This window comes from Sorex araneus, chromosome 3 (assembly GCF_027595985.1).
Source record: "Sorex araneus isolate mSorAra2 chromosome 3, mSorAra2.pri, whole genome shotgun sequence".
NCBI lineage: Eukaryota > Metazoa > Chordata > Mammalia > Eulipotyphla > Soricidae > Sorex > Sorex araneus.
Window position 1 is genome coordinate 28,255,348 of NC_073304.1, and position 21,184 is coordinate 28,276,531.

At 42.9% G+C, this 21,184-nt stretch overlaps 1 protein-coding gene across 4 annotated transcripts in view; it reads left to right on the top strand.

Moving 5' to 3' along the window:
* DPF3 (double PHD fingers 3) overlaps positions 1 to 21,184 on the top strand; it is a 295,548-nt gene that overhangs the window by 215,851 nt on the left and 58,513 nt on the right. For 3 of the 4 annotated variants that reach the window (XM_055130025.1, XM_012933613.2, XM_055130026.1), the window contains one exon: positions 5,714 to 5,842. In XM_055130025.1, coding sequence (XP_054986000.1) covers positions 5,714 to 5,842 — 129 coding nt within the window. Of the gene's footprint in view, positions 1 to 5,713; positions 5,843 to 10,017; positions 10,136 to 17,825; positions 19,651 to 21,184 lie in introns of those variants that run through there. The other variant, XM_055130027.1, reaches the window with a different exon arrangement.

Below are 21,184 nucleotides of genomic sequence, written 5' to 3' on the forward strand. Positions count from 1 at the left end.
AGAGCCCAGGATTCTGGTTGCCATGGAAACATGTCAGACCTGTGGAGGGCCCGGGAACTGTCAGCCTGGGAGGGTGGTGGGGGAACAAGAGAGAGAGAGGGCTGAGGAGGGACGCAGCTCCTCCCTGAGGGTTCTCCTCACTGCCCCCAGATACCCCAAGGGCTTCACACCCCAACTAGCAGGCCCTGGAAGAACAGCTGCAGGCTACGGCTGGGCTGGGGGCGGGGGCGGGGGGCTCTGAGCATGCCCACGTGCCTGTGCACACCAGGCCCTGGCAGGCGGGCTGGGCATCTGCTCAGGATGTGAAGTCACGCTCTTGTGTGTGTGCCGCGGAGGAGCCGGAACTTCTGGCTGGCTTCCCATTTCCCCGGGACGCCGGGGATGGGCCGTTGCTGGTGGTCAGCCATCTGCCTGGCTTGCTCCCACTTTTCCCGAGTGGGAGGCATTTTTTGGCAGAGGGCACCCGCCTTGGCCTCAAGCAGCCCTGTCTGGGTGGACCCCTGTGGGACCCTCTTTACCAGAGCCTGGAGAAGGTAAATGCCATGTCGTGTGGGGCTATGGCTCACGTAAAGCACAGGCCCTGCTTGCCTGAGGCCTGGGTACCACCCCCACACCCCATACACCCGCCACAACAAAACTCCTGCAGCATCCAGAGGTGCCTTCCAGAATGATGCCTTTCGGAGCTTGCTAGAAAGATTACTGGGGGAGCTTTTGACCTTTTTTTTTTTTTTTTTTGCTTTGATGGATTTGAATGTTCCCTCCCACCTTCTGTTGTTTATTTATTTATTTCCCTAATTTTCGCACTACCATATCCCCCCCACCCCACCCCCTGCCATACACACTTTGAGTTTTTTTTTAAAAAGTTTTCTCCTCTAGGTAAACTTGTAAACTCTTTAGGCTCACTTTATTTTTCTCTGCCGCTTCCTTGTAACTCTTCTATGAGCTCAGCCCATGAACATTAATCAACAGAAAACCAAATCCATCATCACAGATGTTGCCATCCAGATACCGCTCAGGTCTTTGCCCTCCCCCGTCATCTTATTCTATAAAGCAGGACTCAATTTCCCATAAGCAGAAGCAGAATCTCTATTTAAATCCCACTTGCAAGGTCTGGGAGAGCATCCTATTTATAGTAAAATCCTTTTTATAATGATCTCATAGATGGTACCAGGAAATTGCTCACGGCTAGGTCAGGCCATAGGCCAGTATTGCCATGGTGTGAGCTTGCCTTAAAAGAAATTTCTCCCTCAGTTTCTGGAATTCTCTCGAGGTTCATTTTTGCAGAGCATAGGGCAATAAACAGGACCACCTAGAGTGAATTACCATGGAAGGAGTCTTCTGCTTTTAGTAGGCCAATCTTGATCATTTTGATCTGTTTGGGCTTCCTAAATAATGCTTTGGGTGAAACAAGATGCTTCTAAGGAGGTTCACAAAATATATGCAAGCTATGATCAATTTGCTTTGGGCTTCCCCAGAGACAGATGTGTCATTTGAGGCAATCTCTGAAGACACACCCACCCAAGGTGAATACTTTCTCCTCCACTTAATAACAGTGGGTGAAGACAGTATTTCTCTCTCTCTCTGTCTCTGTCTCCCCCCCCTTCCCCCGCCCAATTTGGTTTTGGGACATACTCAACAGTGCTCAGGGGCTACTTCCAGATCAGGGCTTATTTCTGGCAGTGCTCAAGGGACCATGCAGTGTTGGGGATTGAACCCAGACCTCTGCACACAAAGCCGTGTGTTGAGTTAACTCAGTGGCTCAGAAGAGAGCATCACAATCTCTCTGGGCTCCAGTTACCTCACCTGCCACCTAACTCCTACTTTACAAAGTTTTAGTGCAAATTCACAAAATGGTATATGTAAAGCGTCTCCTACGAGATCCTCACAGTTCTGTCATTTAATAAATGTCACCTTATTTTTTCTCCCTTCTTCTTAAATAGCATTTGAACCAAGGGGGAGGCATGAGTGGGCAGGTGCGACTGGGCATCCCCTTCTCAAGATACAATGAATCACAGTCTTGAATGTTGGTGTGTTATAAAGCTCCTCCTACCTTAGCAGGGGTACAGTGGGGTTTGCTTGACAACCCAATTTCCTCAGCCTCCCACCCTTATGTACTCTGGAAGCTAGTTATGGACCAGACCAGGCCAGATGAGGGCTTCATCTATCTGGCCATGGGCCAGTTCTTTTCTCTGAGGACGAGGCCCATAAACCAGGCAGTGAAGAATATTCAGACTGACAGTTAACTCTGCTACAGCAAACATGGTTCTCTGTGCCCACTCACCAGGAGGAGGTCCCAGATGCATCACTGAGGTGCCGACAGATCTGTGCTCTCCTTTTCTGAGCCATCCACCCCACCCATTCTTGTTAACCACTTCTCCTGTGTAGGGCATGGAGGTGTTAATGATGAGTGGCTGGTGGTGCCTGATCTAAAGGACTAGACTATTTACAACAGGGAACTAAGGCAGGCACACAACTGTGTGCCCAGGGTCATGAAAGCCATGTGACAGAGTGCTCGTGGATGGCCACATTTGGCTAAGGAGACAGGGAAACTCCATGGGGGAACTCTCATCCTAAACCCCATCCTTAAATACCAAAAAGCACAAGAGAACGAGATGTAAAGTCTATTAATAAGTTTATCCCATGTCATTTTACCAAGACGAGTGGAAGGTTTAAGTTCACTATTGTGAGATGAAAGTAGGAAATGGAGCAAAAAAGGATTTAACTGGAAAATGAAGCCTAAGCATTCACGATCCCTTTCTATTATGGGGTGTTGCTTGGTCCCCCCAACCCTTGCCATCCATGACTGCATTTAGCAGGGCGTATATCAGGGATATGACCCTCAGTCAGTCACTTTCTGTGGTCAACGACAAACTTAAATGTATATAGGGACTCTCTTTTGACTTGTCTCCTCTGAAACTCCTCTTCAGCAGATGAATGAAATTCTGTTACTTTGTGTGTGTATTTTCTTTTTCTTTCTTTTTTCTTTTCCTTTTTTACATAAGATCAATTTCTCAATCTCTTCTTTCTTCTGTTATATCAGTGGATTTCAACCTTTTCACAACTATGGACTATCACTGATCCAGACTGGCAATTGAATAACCACTGTATCAGATCATTTCTGAATCTTTTATTTTTTGCAATACATTTCTTGGGATTCCCCAATTCAATAAGAAACATCCTACCAATGGTCTGTTGTTGTACACCCCTGCTTCCCCCCCCAAAAAAAAAATACCTGTCAAGAATGATCCAGCAGTTCTTATATTAAACTTCTGCATCCTCTGAAGCCACAAGGGATAGTCTATTGGAGAAAATAAAATTCTTTACTGGATTAAAGGTTTTGTGACAGGGAAGGAAATCAGGCATAATAGGAAGTCCCTAAGAGAACAGAATAGGCAAAGATGACAGGACTGAGTCTCCTGAGAGTTTCTGTGGGATGATCTACATGGGAATCTGGTTGCTTTTTATGCAGGAAGCTACCCAGGTTGTGATTGACATTTCAACGCTTTTTATCTAGTAAATATCAGCCATGAAATTTAGCTTTGGTTTACCCTCAGTCCTAAATTTAATCTGCCCCGCTCCTTTCTGTTCCCCTTTTGCTTGACTTCCATGATAGTCTCTCAATAATGAGGAAAACCCAAGCTTATTTGCTTCATAGACATGCTTGGGTTTTCTTTAGAGAGTCCTGAAAAGTGGTTACTATGGTGCCAGAGAGAGAAGGAAGGAGGGGATAGCGGCACTCTGGATTTAGGCAATGAACATTTTATAGGCAGAGTAAAATTCTTGCAGACGTACTGATTTTTGGAGATTATCTGCAAGAGCATTCTGTATGATGTGCAGCTGTCTCTGATGGGGTGAGTGATGAAGAAACACCCGCACCAGTAGGCCACTGGGTGTGGCTCGCTCCTGTACCAGCCCCAAACAGTCCACACTTTCCTTGCAGAGCATTGCCTGCCTCCTTGGGGATGAAAATCAATGACTTACAAACTGATTAAACAATCCAAATAGCAACTGATAAATGGATTAACCCTCTCTAATGTAATTCCAAGAGCTTTTGTCTTCCGCCTTCCCCAGGTAAGTTTTTCTCTTCCTGGAGGCTAAGCAGAGGCATGGAGGAAGCGAAGGCCAGAGGGAATCATATTAAAGTGGGTGAATCTGTTCATCACTTGCTGTCTAGATAGTATTTGTGCTCACATATCTGCTTCCTTTTACAGATTTGTACCCTACGGGACCCTGATTAATGTTAGCTGGTGAATAATGAAAGATAGCAGGAGACATTGGGTACAGAATGGAGGAAGGTACCCTGGTGATTTAGGCGGATCCCACAAACCTCCGTTCTTTTCTTCTTAGTCTCAAGCAGGGAGTGTTAATATGACAAAGACATGTCCACAATAGGGATAGAAAAACAAGGGAAATGGAAGAATTTCTCCTTATGCTAAGAGCCTGTTCAAGGCTTTTCAGCCAGCCCTGGAAAATGAGAATGATCTCAGGGCTCCAGGACATATGCTTCTCGAAAGGCTTTGTTTTCAAGATCATGTCCCAAGGTTTTTTGCCTTTGTGTAAGAATTTTCAGCCTGAATGGCTATGAAGGCGTTAAGCCTCATGCCATGCTCACAAACTCACTGTTTAACTCATCTCTGGCATGAGACTGAGCCAAGTATCCAGTTCTGATTTTAGGTGTTTGGGGTCTGCTATAAACTCCTGGGTATTCCTAAGATCAGGGGGCCTGGACTTCAGGGAGATGAGACTGAACAAGAGTGGATCCCTGTGCATTTGCCAAGATGTTCACAGGAGTCTCTAAGAGCATATTTTTTTTTAGTAAAATAGTTTTATCTATGAAATACGAGAGGACAGAGAGGCAGACAGAAAGAATCTCATAAGGTAAAAGACAGAAATTATGTATTCCAATTTGGGGTGGGGAGGAACAGAATAGGCACAAGGTAGAATGTGCCTCTAAGAGCATCACTAGTGTCCTTTCTGAAAGGAATCACACCCTGATACTTCTTTTGCCTCAGTAGGGATAGGGGCTGGTCTAGAGGCCCAAAGCAAGAACATTTTTCTCAAGGGCAAGGCCCTGGCATTGGCCATCTCTATTCCTACAGTCACACCTCTGTCAGTGATTGCTATCTGCTACATGGGGCCTTGGTTCCAAGAAGTCATTATTTGGGGATGCGAGGAGTTTGCTTGACCAGTAGACTTTGGTCATCCAGAGATGTAATCAGCTAGGTAGTTTCTGTAAAGACACAATTCTGGGAAATATGGGTGAAGTCAAAACTTTGAGTTTCTTGAGCCCTGGAGGACTTGTAAGACATTATTATTGTTGCTTTTTGGTTTTGGTTTGCTTTGGTTTTGTTTTGGGGGCCATACCTAGTAGTTCTCAGGGCTTGCTCCTGGCTTTGCACCCGGGATCACTCCTGGTACAAGGCAGACCACATGGGGTGCCAGGGATTGAAATCTAGTCTGCTGCATGCAAGACAAGCACCCTAACCCACGATGCTGTCTCTCTGGCCCAACACCCATATTGTAACTGTGAGAGGATCAGAAATGGCAGTTAGCCCATTTAACAACTTGTTTATACTGAAAAAGCTCAGATTCTGAACTTCATATTCATTCTGGTGCAGATCTTGCCAGACTAGGGGAGAAGAGGCTCCAGCAGAAGAGGAACTGGGGTTGTCGCAGCCTCAAATCAGATTTGTTTTATTAAATGTTTCTACAGCCCAGAAAGGACCGGATGGGACAGTCATTCCCAATAACTACTGTGACTTCTGCTTGGGAGGCTCTAACATGAACAAGAAGAGTGGGCGGCCTGAAGAGCTGGTATCCTGTGCAGATTGTGGACGCTCTGGTGAGTGTGACCCCTTCTTGCTTCATGTGCCTGTAGACCAGGAACTGCTCCACTTGCATCCCTCTGCCATCGTGTAGACTTGCGGGGCTTGATGGGCGTACTGGAAAAGTGATGGTGATGGTGATGGGCAGAGATGGGCTCCCAGGTCATGTTGGTATTTCTCTTTGTTAAGCCTTAAGATTCATATCCCGAGGTGCAGGAAAAAGGGAAAGGAGAAGATATGAGTTGTGTCTGGCCTTTCTATGAAGTGGATTATTTCTCTGTGTGTGTTGTGGATGACAGTGGAGATAGTATGGAAGTACCCAAAGACACCGGCAACATGCTTCTTTGAATTGTGTGTTGTGCTTGGAACAAAAAGCTGTGCTTTTCTGTGAAGGTGCTTGGGTCAAGTTGAAAGAATACGGAAACATGAATATTGGGAGAATGGCCACATCTTAACTTGTGGGAGTCCTGGAGCCCTGTGGTCTTGAATAGTTGCCTAAAGGCCACCTCCATTGGTCATTCATCCCACTTTCTCATCTGTAACAGACAAAAGAGACCCTTAGAGATCAAAGAATAAAAGGGAAGACATTCCTGGAGCTCATATGGAGTTGACTTGGAATGTTTCGTTTTTAACCTCTCCAAAGACAAGAGTAACAAAAAGTGATTTTGTTCTTGCAATTTCATTCTGAAAATGAGTTTAGGTATTCAAGCTTTGTTCAGGTTATTTTCCAATTCTAACCAAAGTGTTATTTTGGACTGGTCCTGGTTGGTTAGTCCTCCCTATATTTCACACAGCTTTATGTCATAACTAGGCCAAAGTGCAAGAAAGGGAGTAGAGAAGATTTCAGACTTATGTTCTGTCTCATTAACTACTTAGGTGAAATTCACTTAATTGGAATATTAGGCAAAATTCATTTAATTGGTTGGTTGGTTTCAACAGTGAGGAGTCCTAGCTGCTTCCCACCTTTATACCCAGTATCTTCTCTACTCCACGTCTAAAAACAGGATTGAGAATGATGACATTTTCTATCATTGGAGCAACTGAGTTCTTTCCTTGCATTGTTTGCAAATTTATATTTCATGTTTGCATTGTCTAGGGTTCAAGATTGACCTGAGTGGCACATCAGTCACTGGAAGTGATCTGGGTTTTCCATTGTATCAGACTTTCAACTTTTAATCTTTAAGGACCCTGACAGGATAGCCCCTCTATGTCATTCTGTCATGTACTTCTCAGACATGAGATTTTAATATTGAACTCTTTACTTACCTGTACCAGTGGGAAGTGAAGACCCATGTGATTGTGGGTTCTGTCTGTGTTTTATAATTTAGAAAGAAATGGGAACAAAGGAATTCTTTCTATATATTTTAAGCAAGTAATCAGACAAAATCTTTATCTCCAGAAACAAATGTTATTGACTATGGTGGCAGCTTCAGAAATCTCAATGGAAATGGTTGTCATTTGCTCCCTTCCTTTCCTACAAGAGTTATGGGGTACTTGACTCAGATCTTGACGCACTAGAAGTGGATTTTTCTTACCTGAAATTTGTCTTTAGACCCTTTATTTAGGCTTTTTCCCCTCCCAGGACCAGTATGCTCTCTGCTCTCAGCAACATTTTGCAACCTGTTTAGGTCTTTTCCTTGTATTTGTGGAGGATTAATTTTAATGGATAACCAAATCAAGGTCTAAATCTGATATTCTTGAAATAGTTGGTACTCTGGGAATGAATAGGTGACATCTGCTCATGGGATATGCTGGTAAAGACTGATGGGCAACTGCTTCTTTAGGGTCTCTCTGAAGTCTTTTCAAGGAAAGGTGTACCTCAAAAGCTCCACCTTACCCTTCTCCTCTTCTCTACTGTGGTTTCCCAGGGAAGAGTAAGCTTTCTGAAATTGGTACCATAAATGGTGTCTCTTGACATCATTTGGTCATTGAGTCCTGGGGCCCATTGAAAATGTGAACAAGCTTAAACCTGAGTTTTATGAATTTCAGGATACTGTATTTAATTAGTTTTTTTAAACACCTATTTCCCACTTCCTTGTACTGAGTTAAAATTGACAACTCTGGAGTTTTTGGAATAATTAAGACCTGGACAGTTGGGGGTAGAGGCTGGTGTGTTTGTGTTTGTGTGTGTACGTGGATGCAGCTGTGTGAGTGTACACATATGAGTGTAGCTCATACTCGCGTCCAGGAGTGCAAATCACAGACATTTCCTCAAGAGGTTAAAGAAAATAGACTCTTTCATTATCTACCATGTGTCAGACATTGCAACTTCTTTTTGCTTTCAGTGCAAATGAACTACACGGTGTAAGGGCAGGATTGAAAGGGTACCAAAAGAATGGGATTAGAAATGAGTAAAAATAAAAATAAAATGGAAGGAGGCTTAACCACCTCAAATGGGTTATCTGACAGTAATACCTTTGTAAAGCTGACTGTCAAAGTGAAGGACAAACATTGTTCAAAGAAACACCAACTGAACACACGAAAGAAATACCAACCAGGCTTTAAAAAAAAAAAAACCCACAAAAAATACCAACCCAGGCAGCTCATTGTCTGGGACTGACTAGCGCAAGCATGCATGCGTATGTATGCCTACGGAAGAGAAGAAAGCAAGCTCCCGACTGAATCCGTGGCTGTCAGAAGCTATGGACACACATACGGTGGGAGAGACAATATCTTTCCAGGGAGGGAGGAATTCTTTGTTTGACCCCTGTGGCCAGGGGATGCTCCCTGGTAATGCCTTTTGATGTGCAATGGTTTATGATCGTGCTATTAAGAATAACATTGTCATAATGTAATCAGAATATTAATAATGCTGTCTGTTGCTTAACCCATGTGCTGATATATTCATCATACATGTCAGCTCATTTGGGAGGAGAAGGCAGGAAGGAGAAGGCAGCGGCTGCAGCACGCACCACGGAGGACTTATTCGGTTCCACATCAGAAAGTGACACCTCGACTTTCCACGGCTTTGATGAGGACGATTTGGAAGAGCCTCGCGCCTGCCGAGGACGCCGCGGTGGCCGGGGCTCCCCCTCAGCAGATAAAAAGGGCACTTGCTAAGCCCACGGAACTGACTCTCGGGGGTGGCCGTCTGCCGCCCCCTCTGACTTTGGTCATTGATCTGGTTCTGAGCTACTTTTTTGTTTTGTTTTGTTTTGTTTTTTTAAATGAGAGACAACTTTAGGTTCCCCCTCCCTCCTTGCTTCTCCCTCTCACCTCCTGCGTGCCCTTTCCCTGCCTCTGCCCCTCAGTTTGTGGGTAGGTCCAAAAGAAAGCACAAACTACAGTGACACAGAGAGCTGAGTGTCCTAGCCCCGTGGCCTGTTGGCCTTGCAGCCTGATGATCTCTTTTCCATAGAAGCAGGAAGCCAGGTGGAAGAGCTGTTGTTTTGGGGGGGAGGGTGTCTTTTTGACATGAGCAGAGTTGATTTCCTGTTTTCACACTCATTGGCAAGATGAAGAGAGGAGGAACATTGGGTTTGGAAACAAAGACCCAGTCACATCACAACACTGTTGTTGATCGATTCTAGCCTTACTTAGACATGGACCTTTGTGTTTTCTGAATATTAGAGAGAAGGGAACTCAGAGACGTGCAGGGAAACCCTGGTTAGAAGGAAGCCTTTGGGGGGTGGGGTTTACTAATGATGGGGAACCCAGTCAGGAACATTTCCACAAGTGCCAACGTTGATGTTGGCATAGTCTGTGCCCCCCTGTAACAGTGGCTCCCCACGCACACCCCTCCCCCTCTCTTGTCCCTGACCTTTCCATCCTCCTCCCTGCCTGTGAGAAAATGCCAGCTATTTCTAGAAGTCGGCGGGGGTGGGGGGTGGGGGAGGGCTGTGCATGGCACCCCTGCCAGCACCTGGTCCCTGAACCAGCAGTGGCTCCTGGCTCCTTCCTCCTCATCAGCTCGACCTCAGCCGTTTCCATGTGGCTGCTTTCCCCCTCACTCTCCTCCTGGCGAAGAGCAATATCCAAATGCAGGACTGGAATGGATGCCCCAAGTCATGGACTCTGCAGCGACCAAGCCAGCCAGCACCGCTATCCGGAGGGAAGGACGATACCTCACCGTGCACCTCCCCTCCCCTCGCCCCTGTTAAAAGCATATAAATTCCCGTTGGATGATCAAGTCTCCTGTATTTCTTCTATTTTTATAGTGTCCTGCAGGCACTTTGTTTTATGTTTCCAATAGCACCTCCTGAAATAAACCAAAGCAACATTTGCTCAAGGCCCCTGGGGAGATGGAGAAGACCCTCCTCCACCTCGTTGGCAGTCCCCTGAATGAACTGCTGGGCGGTCCCGGTCTAAAGGTATGTCCCCCACTGACCTGTCTGAACAGGAGGGTCAACCCATCACAGTTTAGTTTTCTTTGTATTTTTCTTTCTTTATTTCTTTCCTTTGCACTCCAGTTTGATTTTTCTTTTCCTGGGTTCAGACCCTGAATGGGGCGTGGCTGTTGGCAGGGCTCCCACCTAGCCCTTGGCTTGATGTGTGTGCATGTATGCCTGTGTGGGCTTAGGAGTGGCACCGAGGGCTCAGGAAGGGTTCTGTGTGGGCTTCTGGCTTCAACCAGGATCAAAAATGGCTGGGGCATGCTTGGCTGTCTCTCCCTCGGCTACCCCCAAAAGTGGATCTAGGGAACTGAGGTTGGAATTAGTGGTGATAAGGGGTGGAAGGAGGAGTTGTGAGGACAGTGAGGCTGTGTATTGGGGGTGGTAGTGTCTGCTCCAGGTACTGCTGGTATAGTTAACACTAATGGGACATCCCTTGACTAATCCATTGGTAAGGATCTTAGTTGAAACCCAACCCTCAGGCTTGCTATAGGAAAGTCTGAATTCCCACCCAAAGGAGCCTTGGACCTCAGGGAGGGCACAAGTCCCTAGACAAAGACACTAACCCTCAGCTTTCTAGGCAATGTGCTAAGTATCTGGGGAGGTACTTCTTGGACAAGTAGGCTTTTGCCTGTAAGTTAGAACTCTCATCAAAATCACCATCCAAACACAAAAGCAAGGACCCAGTAAAGAGCTCACAAATGGATCTTTGTGCTTTTCTGGTAGCTAGAGAAAGGAAGGGCTGCTACTTTTCTCCTGCTTGAAATGTGTAAATGCTTGCCTTGGCATTTGTCCTCAGTTGTGGGAGAATGAAAGTAATAACCTCACCACTTGGGGGATGTTCTCATAATCTGTACGTGGTCCTGTTCCTAGAACATACTTCCAAAACTGTTGTATCCCGGCATGCACACGTGTGTGAAAAAGTCAGTATCATGGGTTCCAGTTGGTTTCTGCTCAGGATCTCCAACCTGCGCTGGCTGTCATTCTCTACCCCTCTCCTTCATCTCTTCTGTGACTTTCATTTAGCTATCGGATTCAAGGCATTATGATTTTCTTTCATTGATAAAATGTGAGCTTCCATCTTAATAAAAATGTGTCCAGCCAATCTGTAGTGTCGTTTGAAGTCTGTGTAGTTGTTTGTAGTCTCAGAATTCTCAATGACAGTTTGCCTTAGAACTTGAAAAATTTTAAATTTCATATCGTTAAAATATAACATATCACCTAACTCCAGAGTCAGGCGCAGAGTTCTGAAGGGCAACCAAGGATGAAGAGTTGTCTAAATAAGGCAAACTCCCTTGGAAAGATTTATCAGAGCATGGCTATTCCTTGCCTATTTTATTTTCCCTAGTATAGCTTGATCTCCGGTATCCCCTGCGAAGGGTAGTAGATGTGCTCGTTTTCCTCAGCTATATACCAACTGGCGCTAACATAGTAATGCATCTGAGCATTTTTGAATATTTCTCTTGTTGCTTATAGAATTTTTCAAAGAGACTCAGAATTTATGCTCTCAAGAGCCTACAAGGACAAAGAAACTTTGGAGATGATCAAGTTCATCTTGCAGTTGAAAAAGATGAACCCAGAGAGATGAAATGAATTAATTTTGAGAGAGTGGTGGGCAGGCAGTAATGGAGACATATAGGAGGAAGCTGGCCAGCTGTGTTTACAGAGGCCAGGAGAGTTGATGTTCTATCTTTTTCCCACTTTCTCTTTATTACAATGTCTTACATTGTTCTGTGGCAGACATTGTTCCAAGTACTTTCCCTTGGATAGTTCATTAACTCCTCCTGAGTTCCCCTGAACCTCCTGATACGTGAAATTATTCCTCAGTTTACAGATGAGGAAACCAAGACTTTAATGATAAGGTTAAGGATTGTACTGAAAGCTGCATAGCTAATAAGGTATCTAGCCTTGAACCTTGGCAATCTGATGCAGGATTATATTATAACATATATTCTTTTTACAATGTATCATTTTGTGCTGCTTCTTCCATGATCTTTTATTTCATAAAAATACACATGTAAATTATCTACACAGAAGTATATATCTGTATGTATCCATTTATCTGTATGTGTATATATCTCTGTGTGTATACATATATACACACATGAATGCATACATATATACATATATACATAGATACATATATATATACACATATATACTCACACCTCTCCTTTGCTTTTTCTCAAGTCCAACTAATGATAGGGGCATTTGTAATGAACATAGGCTTAAGAGATAGCCTTATTAAAAACAATTTCAAAACTGAAGAGTGAATCATTAGCTCCCCCAACAGAGAATTCCAATTAAAATTCTGTGCAGGATAGTGTAGAGAGTCCAACTTTCAGATAGCACTTCTAGACAACCTCTTCTAATGCCTATCAAGGACAAAGATCTTCTTTTGTGACCTCAGGAATTGCAAACATTATAGGAGCAGTCAATATTAGTCGAACTATCCTTTTGTCTTTGCTTTTGTTAAGGAGAATCTCAACCTAAATTTTAATATTAAAGAAATTAGAGTCCCCAAGATAAAATTGATCAGACTACTTTCCTTTATCCTCAGTTCAGTAAAGCCCTACCCTAAATACTTCATAACTGTCACCTTATTTTCTGAGTCCAAGCACAAAGACAGGGGAATCAAAGATATAGAAATTTCTAAATTTGTTACAACATTGAAATCCCCCGCAGGGGAAATGTTGATATATAGGTGATTATGGTTGTCGCTGATTTTTTTTCCCCCTACCTAGAACAATCTGATCCTCTATTTCTGTTACTGAGACTATGTAGAAATTAAGGCCTCGAATTGCTGTAACAGTGGGAGTTAGAAATATGCATTTAATTTTTCAAAGGTACTTTAAAACCAGTAATGCAATTTGCTACTGGTATTTTAGAGAGAAGGATTTAATAAAAATGTGATGCTCACATCAATAGTCTCCCTTTAAGTCTTCCTGCTTACTTTGCATCTCTCTGTGCACCTAATGGGCTGCAGCCTCATACTGCTTTCATATAGTACTTGAGGGAGCACAAGATCATTACTTGGGGAGACAGCGGAAGGCTGTTTGGAGGGTCTCACTTCGTGGAAGAATAAAACTAATTAATATTATCCCAATCTGTTATATCTGATAAATGTGATCTTGAATGGGTCCTTAAAATTTTGAGTAGGCTCAGGTATTAGGAATTTTCCCACAAAGGATAATTTAAGATTTTAAATTTTAGATTGTGTCTAGCTTTTAGAAGTGAAGTTTACTTGCATTGCAGATTTTTTGAGTTGGGGTATTTTTACTGTACCAAGTAGAAGCCTAGAGATTCAATCTTCTGTGTTCTGTCAGTTCTGGTGTGAGATTGTTGCAATAAATTTCCTGCCTCAGTTTCTTTATCCCTAGATTAAGAAAATTTCTTAACACATTCTAATATATAACCACTGTTATCTCATTATGAGTCTTAAAATAACCCAGGGAGGTAGAATTAATACTATTTGTTCTCATTGTGGACTGGAGCGATAGCACAGTGGTTAGGACGTTTGCCTTGCATGGGCTGACCTGGGTTTGATTCCTCCGTCCCTTTCGGAGAGCCCGGCAAGCTACCGAGAGTATCCCGCACGGCAGAGCCTGGCAAGCTACCTGTGATGTATTCGATATGCCAAAAACAGTAACAGCAAGTCTCACAATAGAGACATGACTGTTGCCTGCTCAAGCAAATCGATGAATAATGGGACAACAGTACTGCAGTGCTCATTGTACTGGTAAGAAAATTCAGGTTAGAGTTGGTGAGATGACTGGTTGAAGTTCTAGAATCAGGCTATAGCATCTGGGTCTTCTAATACTCTTGACTCAGTCTATACTGACTTCTCCATGGATCATATTTTGAAGATTTCTTGAGTATAATCATTGAGGAACTTTGAGGTCTTTCATTAAGAACGGAAAAGTTTTGGATTGGATTAAGAGGAGGGTTTGATGCTGTGAAATGGAACAAAGCAAAACACCCAACTTCTAGCTGCATGTCTGAATCTTACTAGGAAGTAGCAAGGTCTAAATCCTTACTCACTCTCCCAGAGAACTGAAGTCAAGCTTTCTAAATGGTCCAGGTTCTCTTAACAGCACTGGGGTGTGTGTGTGTGACTGGTAGGAACGAGTGGCAGAGAGTAAGTATGTCAGGACTGGGTCACATGTCCAGGTTTTCCAGCAAGAAAAGATTCCATCCTATGATGCAACTGTGCTTCATGTAAGTAGTCCCTGACCATTTAGTCAAAGCTACAGTATAAGACAAACTGTTTACTCAAGTCACAAAATAGCCAAGAATGCAGAATATCCTATTGTAACTAAGTTATTACCTAAAATGCATTAGCATTCAGGTTTTCAAAGTACCTTAATACTGATCTTCAACCACTAAACCTTCTATATAAAAAATTTATTTATAAGCCGTCTCAGAAAACATTCTAAAATATTTTAGGAGATAATTTTAAACTTTAAAAAATCCACACAAACAATATAAAGAACTTCCATATAAGTTTAACCCAGTGTCTCCAAACAATACAGTGATCATATTTAAAAAATGAACATTTATGTTATTATATAATCTGTAGACCTTATCCAAATTATACACAATTTTGTCTCACTAATATTCTTTCCCTGTTTTAAGATCCAGTTTAGTATCACATGTTGCTTTTATTTATGCGTGTTTTTTTGGGTTTGGTTTTGGGCTCCCTCTTGATGCTCAGGATGACACACCTGAATCTGTACTCAGGGGTCAATACTGATAGTGCTCAGGAGATCATATGTGCTACCAGAGATCAAACAAGTGGGTGCAAAAAAAGGCAAGTGCCTTATCCACTGCATGCTCTCTGGACCACTAGCTATGTACTTTTAAAACCCAAGAGTAGTTGTTTCTTTGTCTTTCATATTCTTGATATTTTTTGAGCATAGGCTAATCATTCTTAGAAATTTCTACACTTTAGGTTTGTGTGCTGTTTAATAATGATTAAATCAGGTCACACACATTTGGTAAGGATATCTCAAAACTCATGTTATGTCCCTCTTGGTGCATCCTATCAGGGAATACATGATTGGCTTATTCTATTATTTGTGATGCAGACATTTAACCTTTCAGCTGAGGTTTTAAGCTGTGGTTCAGTCAAGTATATGTAAGGACCCTAAATGACATTTTTTTGTTCACATATGCATTTGTCCAGCAGGAGAGTAAGGACTGAATACAGGAGTATACAGATGACTGCTGATACCCATGAAGAGTGGGATAAATTTGAACATGGCTACACTTGAATTTATTAGTTTATAGATTTATTTGAAATGTTCATGGGAAGACTAGATATCCAGAAGTCCTTACCAACCTATAAAAGCATACAGGGGTGAGATGTGATTATTTTTGTAAAACAAATGAGTCAGTGTTTCTTAGAGGAAGCCAGCCAGATCTGTAAGGAACTTTAGACTGCCTGTTGCTATTTATAGGAAAGAATGTAAGAGAGAATGGAGATAGAGCTGAAAAGAAAGCAAAGCCAGGAATCCCAACATTAACCGTGTAAAACAGCAAAAGTCACAACTTTGAAAGATGCATTAGTGTTGTTTTATAGTATTTTATTCAAGTTACTAGTCATGATGTAGCTCATCACAACACAATATGATTGTAGTCTTTATTTTCAAACAGATGTCGTGTTCCTTGAGGGCAAAGTTTATGTCATTTATGTCCCTCGGACAGTGGTTGACATCATTGTAGCAAAAGTGTTTGTTGAAATAAACTGAGGACTAAGCAATATTTTCTAAGCTACTAAAGAGGGAAGAATGTAAGGTCTCATTCTAGCTACAGCTGATGCTTAATAAAAAATATTGAGAGCAAGTTTGGAAAAATCATATCAATATCTACTCAGCAGGTCAAAGTAAGTAGGTAGATGAGACTTACGGATCTTAATGAAGTGGTGGTGAGAGGTGAGGGAGAGAGAAGGAGAATGTGAGGACAAGAGGAATGGGAAAGGTGAAATGCGTGGAGGGAAGGATTGCTGAGCCTTTTTGGAAGGGGGGCACTGAGAGCAGATAACAAAGAACACAGGGATTTGTCATTGTCCCAGCCAGAGGAAATGGAAGAGAAAATGATTATTAGGCGCACCACGTTGGGAACAACTAACCAGCTATTATCTAGTGACTTAGATGAAGTAAAAGAAGAAATGTGTGTATGCGTGTGTCGGAGTATGGTTATGAGACAGACTCACTAGAAAAGTGGCAGGTGGCATCTGACCAACGGGAGCAGGTTGAACATCAGGAGAGGGACAGAATCCTGGCAGGAGGCAAAAGTCTGATAGATGTCCAACAAGAGGAATACTTTATGAAGAGTGTGACAAGCACTCTGTGGGAGAATGGGAGAAAGACAACTATTTTTATCACTGGAGTGAAAGGGTTGTAAGCATGTGGACCATGGAGAGGAGATGAGCAGTAAGCAGGAGGAGGAGAATCTGAAAGGGGTGAAGGACAGACATGAGAGGTGGAATTGAATGAACAGGAAGGGAAGGGAAGAGGAACAGGTGTGGAGGGAGAATGTAGGTCAGTGTAACCTAGGGTCCTTCTTAGGCTTCCTTGGAAATCTCAGTACACAGACAGCTATGGATTTGTGTCTAGCCCAGTGGACCAGAGAGTAGTAATGCCTTGGGCTCTAGAAGAAGAAATGGGGAACAGGACTAACAGGACTGGGGATATTCGATTTGGGAAATGTTGCTCATGTGGTTTTGAGCCATATTCCCTGCTGGCTTCTTCATTTACCAGTTAGGCCCCTCCTACCATTCCTCTCTCCCTTGTCAATCAGCTCAACACAAGCTAGGCACAGTTAGGGGTTCCCAACTCTGTTCTCAAGAACTGCTTCTGGGGTGAAATGCGATAGCACATGGTTTTAATGCTTACTCCTTTGGACCCAAGACTTCATTCCAAAGACCAAAATAACTTGGCAGGTTTATTTTGGCTAGAAGCAGAATCCATGCCCAATGGGTACCTATCCAGGCTAAAAGCTTACCTGGTTTGAACTGCTACCAGGTTGTGAGGTTTCCCGGGATCACTGGGCTAGCTGAGGGTTGCAGAGGGTGTCTTGACTTAGTTCTCTCTCTGAGTAATTCTGAAACCCCGGTGTAACGTGGAGACAGAATTGGGGGTGAGGATAGTGCCCAAAGCATCCATTGGGGTTTTCTGTGACTACACCTGATCCTACAGCAGGCAGCTAAGTATCTACTAAGTATCTACTTAGGTCACAGGAAGACATTGTACCATCATGATCCTGAGGGGGTATTTTTAGCAGTGAAAAATACAGTGTATAAGTAGAAGGGAAAAAAGATATTTTATTCCCAGTTTTATACTAGCCTCCTAGGAATGGAAACTCCAGCTGTGTCCTTCGTTTCCTGTTGCCCAGTAGCAACTGCCTGGTGGCAACTGCCCAGCCCTCTCCCTGACTGACTTCACACGGCTGTGTGCAAACCCAGGGTGCTGGCCTGGTTCTCCACACACCTGACCTTGGCCCCATTGGTGTGGCTGTGTGCTGGTGGGGTTTTAGCTAGTCATTTAATTTTGATTTTCATTCATTTCATTTCCATCTCCCTCCTTTTAATTTTAACCTTTCCTTTTTTTAGGTAGTAGCTCTGTGCTGTTGTTTTTTGTTTTATCTTGCATTGCCTTTCCCTCTGCAGTCGGCTCTGTGACCTGGGGACGCCAACATCCTCCAAGCAAGCCATTTCCGAAGAAGGTGGAAAGAAGCCACAGTGATGAGCACCTCCTCCTCCTCTTCTTCCTCCTTCTCTTCCTCTTCCCTTGCCCGGCCCCCTCCTGCGCGTGTGTTTCAGTCAACACAGGAGCCTGGATTGTGGAAAAGCCTCCAGTGCAACTCAGCTCAGCTCAGAGAATCTCGGGAATGGCCTACGTTTGTGCAATAAGAAGATTTTTTTTTTCCTTTTTAAAAATTCTTCATTACATTTTCTTTAAGTGTCTGTGGGAAAGTACCCGGGTCAGACTGGAATTGCTCTACAATAGAAAGAACTGAACACAAACAAACTGACAAAAAAAAGTTAACTATTTTATTTATTTCAATATTTAAACGAAAAAATTGCTGAAAATGCACAATATTTTTGTTTAAAGTACCTTCTACTTCAGAAATTAAAAGCAATTTTGTGAAGACATGAAATCAAAAGAGTACTTAATGTAAAATAAAGACTGCATATTAACCCTAAGGAAAAATACCCCACGATTTTAATAAGAAAATAAAGATCAACTCTGCTCTCTCAGGCTTTTTTTTTAAAAAAAGCCATTCATGTATGTGCTTTAGGTATTTTTATTTTTGCGAGTTGGATGTGGTAAGTGAGGAGTACTAAGATTTTTTTTTTTCCTTCCAAAGTCTATTGAAAGTGTTGGTGATGTTAAATGATTATGTGTTAAGACTTGACAGAAATAAATTAGCCACAAAGGCTATCAGCAGTCTCTTTGCACCCCCTTCCCCCACCCAAACCTCTCTCCTCACCCCAGGCAAGTCCCATTTATCTGAATGTCAAGAAGCAGCCTGCCTCCTGGTTATCCTGTCTGAAGAGGCCTCCTTCTGAAAGGAATCCCATCTACTGATTAAATATATCTCTGCAAGTTCAACAGATTCAAAGGCAGACTGTTTTGTTTTAAAATAATGCAGTAAAGGAAGTCTAAACAACAACAACAACAATAACAACAACAACAACAACAACAGAATATAAGCAGATGCTGAGATGATCTTAATGCAGTCAGCTATCAACATCTAGTGGAGATTTGCGAAGGGACTATTCTGCTAAGCTGGCTTTGAGGGACCCCGAGATTCTAGAACTGCCTCCACTGGCAAGAAAAGCCAACCTGAGTCATGGTGACCTCAAATTCAGTTGTTGGTAGGGATCAAGGGAGAAAGAGAGTGTTCTAGCACGTTCTTTTATGGCCATGTTGGGACAGTGCATGCTGTGACCTCTGAAATGCCATCCAACATGGTGCCTACCTCTCAATGAGGAGCTGGGTGGATAGGCTGGTTACTGGGTTCTGCTCCCAGTCTCTTCCATGACCATGTTCTCCAGAATTTTCCCTTACTTATAAAGTCGAGTCAGAATAACGAATTTACAATCCAAGGCTGAATATTCTTGTTCTCAGGAGTCTTGAGAGACAGTGTTACTGAAATGGTTCTGAGCCTGAGATCTCTCTCTCTCTTTTGCCTTTCTAGGAGTAATTGGGGTGCAGACTTTCTGCCCATCTCTCAGGTCTCTCGTTCAAGGCCAGTCCCTGGGGGAAATCACCAAGAGTGTCTTTGTATCATTTTGTATTCCTTTTCTGTGACGTTTTCTGATAGAAAATGTCCCTTTTCAAGATGCTGATAATTATGATAATAGTCTGCTCTCCAACCAACTCCCACAAGTTATAACATGTGTAGAATTGTGATAAAGCTTTGCATAATGTAGGGTTTGTATCAAGCTTGTGTAAGTTTCTGTTAAATAAAAGTCTGTTTCCAATGCTCCTATAGCATCTTTGTAAATTTTACTTGACCACCTTCATGCTACATGAGTTCAATTGTTATGTGTTTTGTAGAAGGAATTCCTAAAAAGATTCTGCTCAATTGCATATCTGAGATTTGTTTGAATCCTGTGTTTTTATTTGGAAGCACAGTCTTAAAGAGAAGTTTCCTCTGGATTAGTTGAAATCATGGTGGCATGAAAAATGGAAATTGCCCATGGTGGATGCCAATATTTGGTCCCTGGGCACAGACTGTCACATGGTTATCCACCTACCATCCTGCCACCATAGCAACCCTCTGCATGACCAAAATAGATTTAGGGAGATACTGGTTCTGTGCACGGATCTGGTGTTGCTATCACATCCATGGCAGGAATAGTTTGGTGCAAAAAGAAAAGAATTTGCACAAGAATTCCAGAATTAGAATGTGCTTGGGAAGAGCTGAAATGTTCATGATTCCACGGCCTGAGATGTGCGCTTAGTGTGGCCTTCCTAGGTTCCCAGGTAGTCTAGCTGTTTAAGCGGCTCCATAAGAATAACTCAACTGTGTGGACGGGAACTCTTCTCCGGTGAGTCATCTGTATATGAGAGCACCAGACCAACCTTTCTGGTCTTGCTCTCTCCCATCAGTTTGGCCTGCCACCAGGCGGAGAGGGAACATGTCATTCTCATACCCCTGTGCTTGTCTTCAGAGTGAATGTCACAAAGGTACAGTCAATATGGACTTCCTAAATGTCCACAGCTGGGAAAAGGCTCTCCCTCTCCACCCCTTTATCCCAAGTATATCCTCCTTAGATTTGAAGCAGTTTTTGCTGTGTACAATATGCATGACATAAAATGGGCCCATTTAAAAGCATACAGTTCCATGAGTGCCCTCAAGTCTAGTCATACAGCTGTCAACCCACAACCACCATCCATCTTCATAACCTTTTCTTCTTTTCCTTTTCCAGTAGAAGTTGTGTGACCATGGAGCACTAATTCCTCATTCCCATCTTCCCCCCAGAAGCCCAGCAGCCAGTCTTTTGTCTTCTATTCTAGGAATTTGATGATTTCTGGTACTCAACATAAGTCAAAATGTCCGATATTTGTTCTTTTATGATCGATTTGAATCTTTTAGCATAACATCTTCAGGGTTCATCTCTGTGAGTGTAAGACTTTCCTTCCCTTTTAAGAATGAGTGATTGTCCATTGTTTATATACATAAACAGATATACACAAATACATGTGTGCATCCAGATGGACATATACACAAATGAGTACATAATAGATGATGATATATGTGTTGTATTTTGTTTGCTCATCTGTCTGTAGATTGACACTTGAAAAAAAGTTTTCTACATATTATACAGTATCCACTTCCTGCAGTGACTCAGCTTGGGGAAACTAGATCCAATTCAGGGATCATTCAGGGTATTCAAAGTCTTCTATATAGCAAAGTGACTGCTATATAGACTGAAGTCTTTCTTCTGATCCCTCCCCTAGAGCAGGGCTCCATTAATTCTGATGGGAAAACAATTTTCCCAAAGGATATTTTATC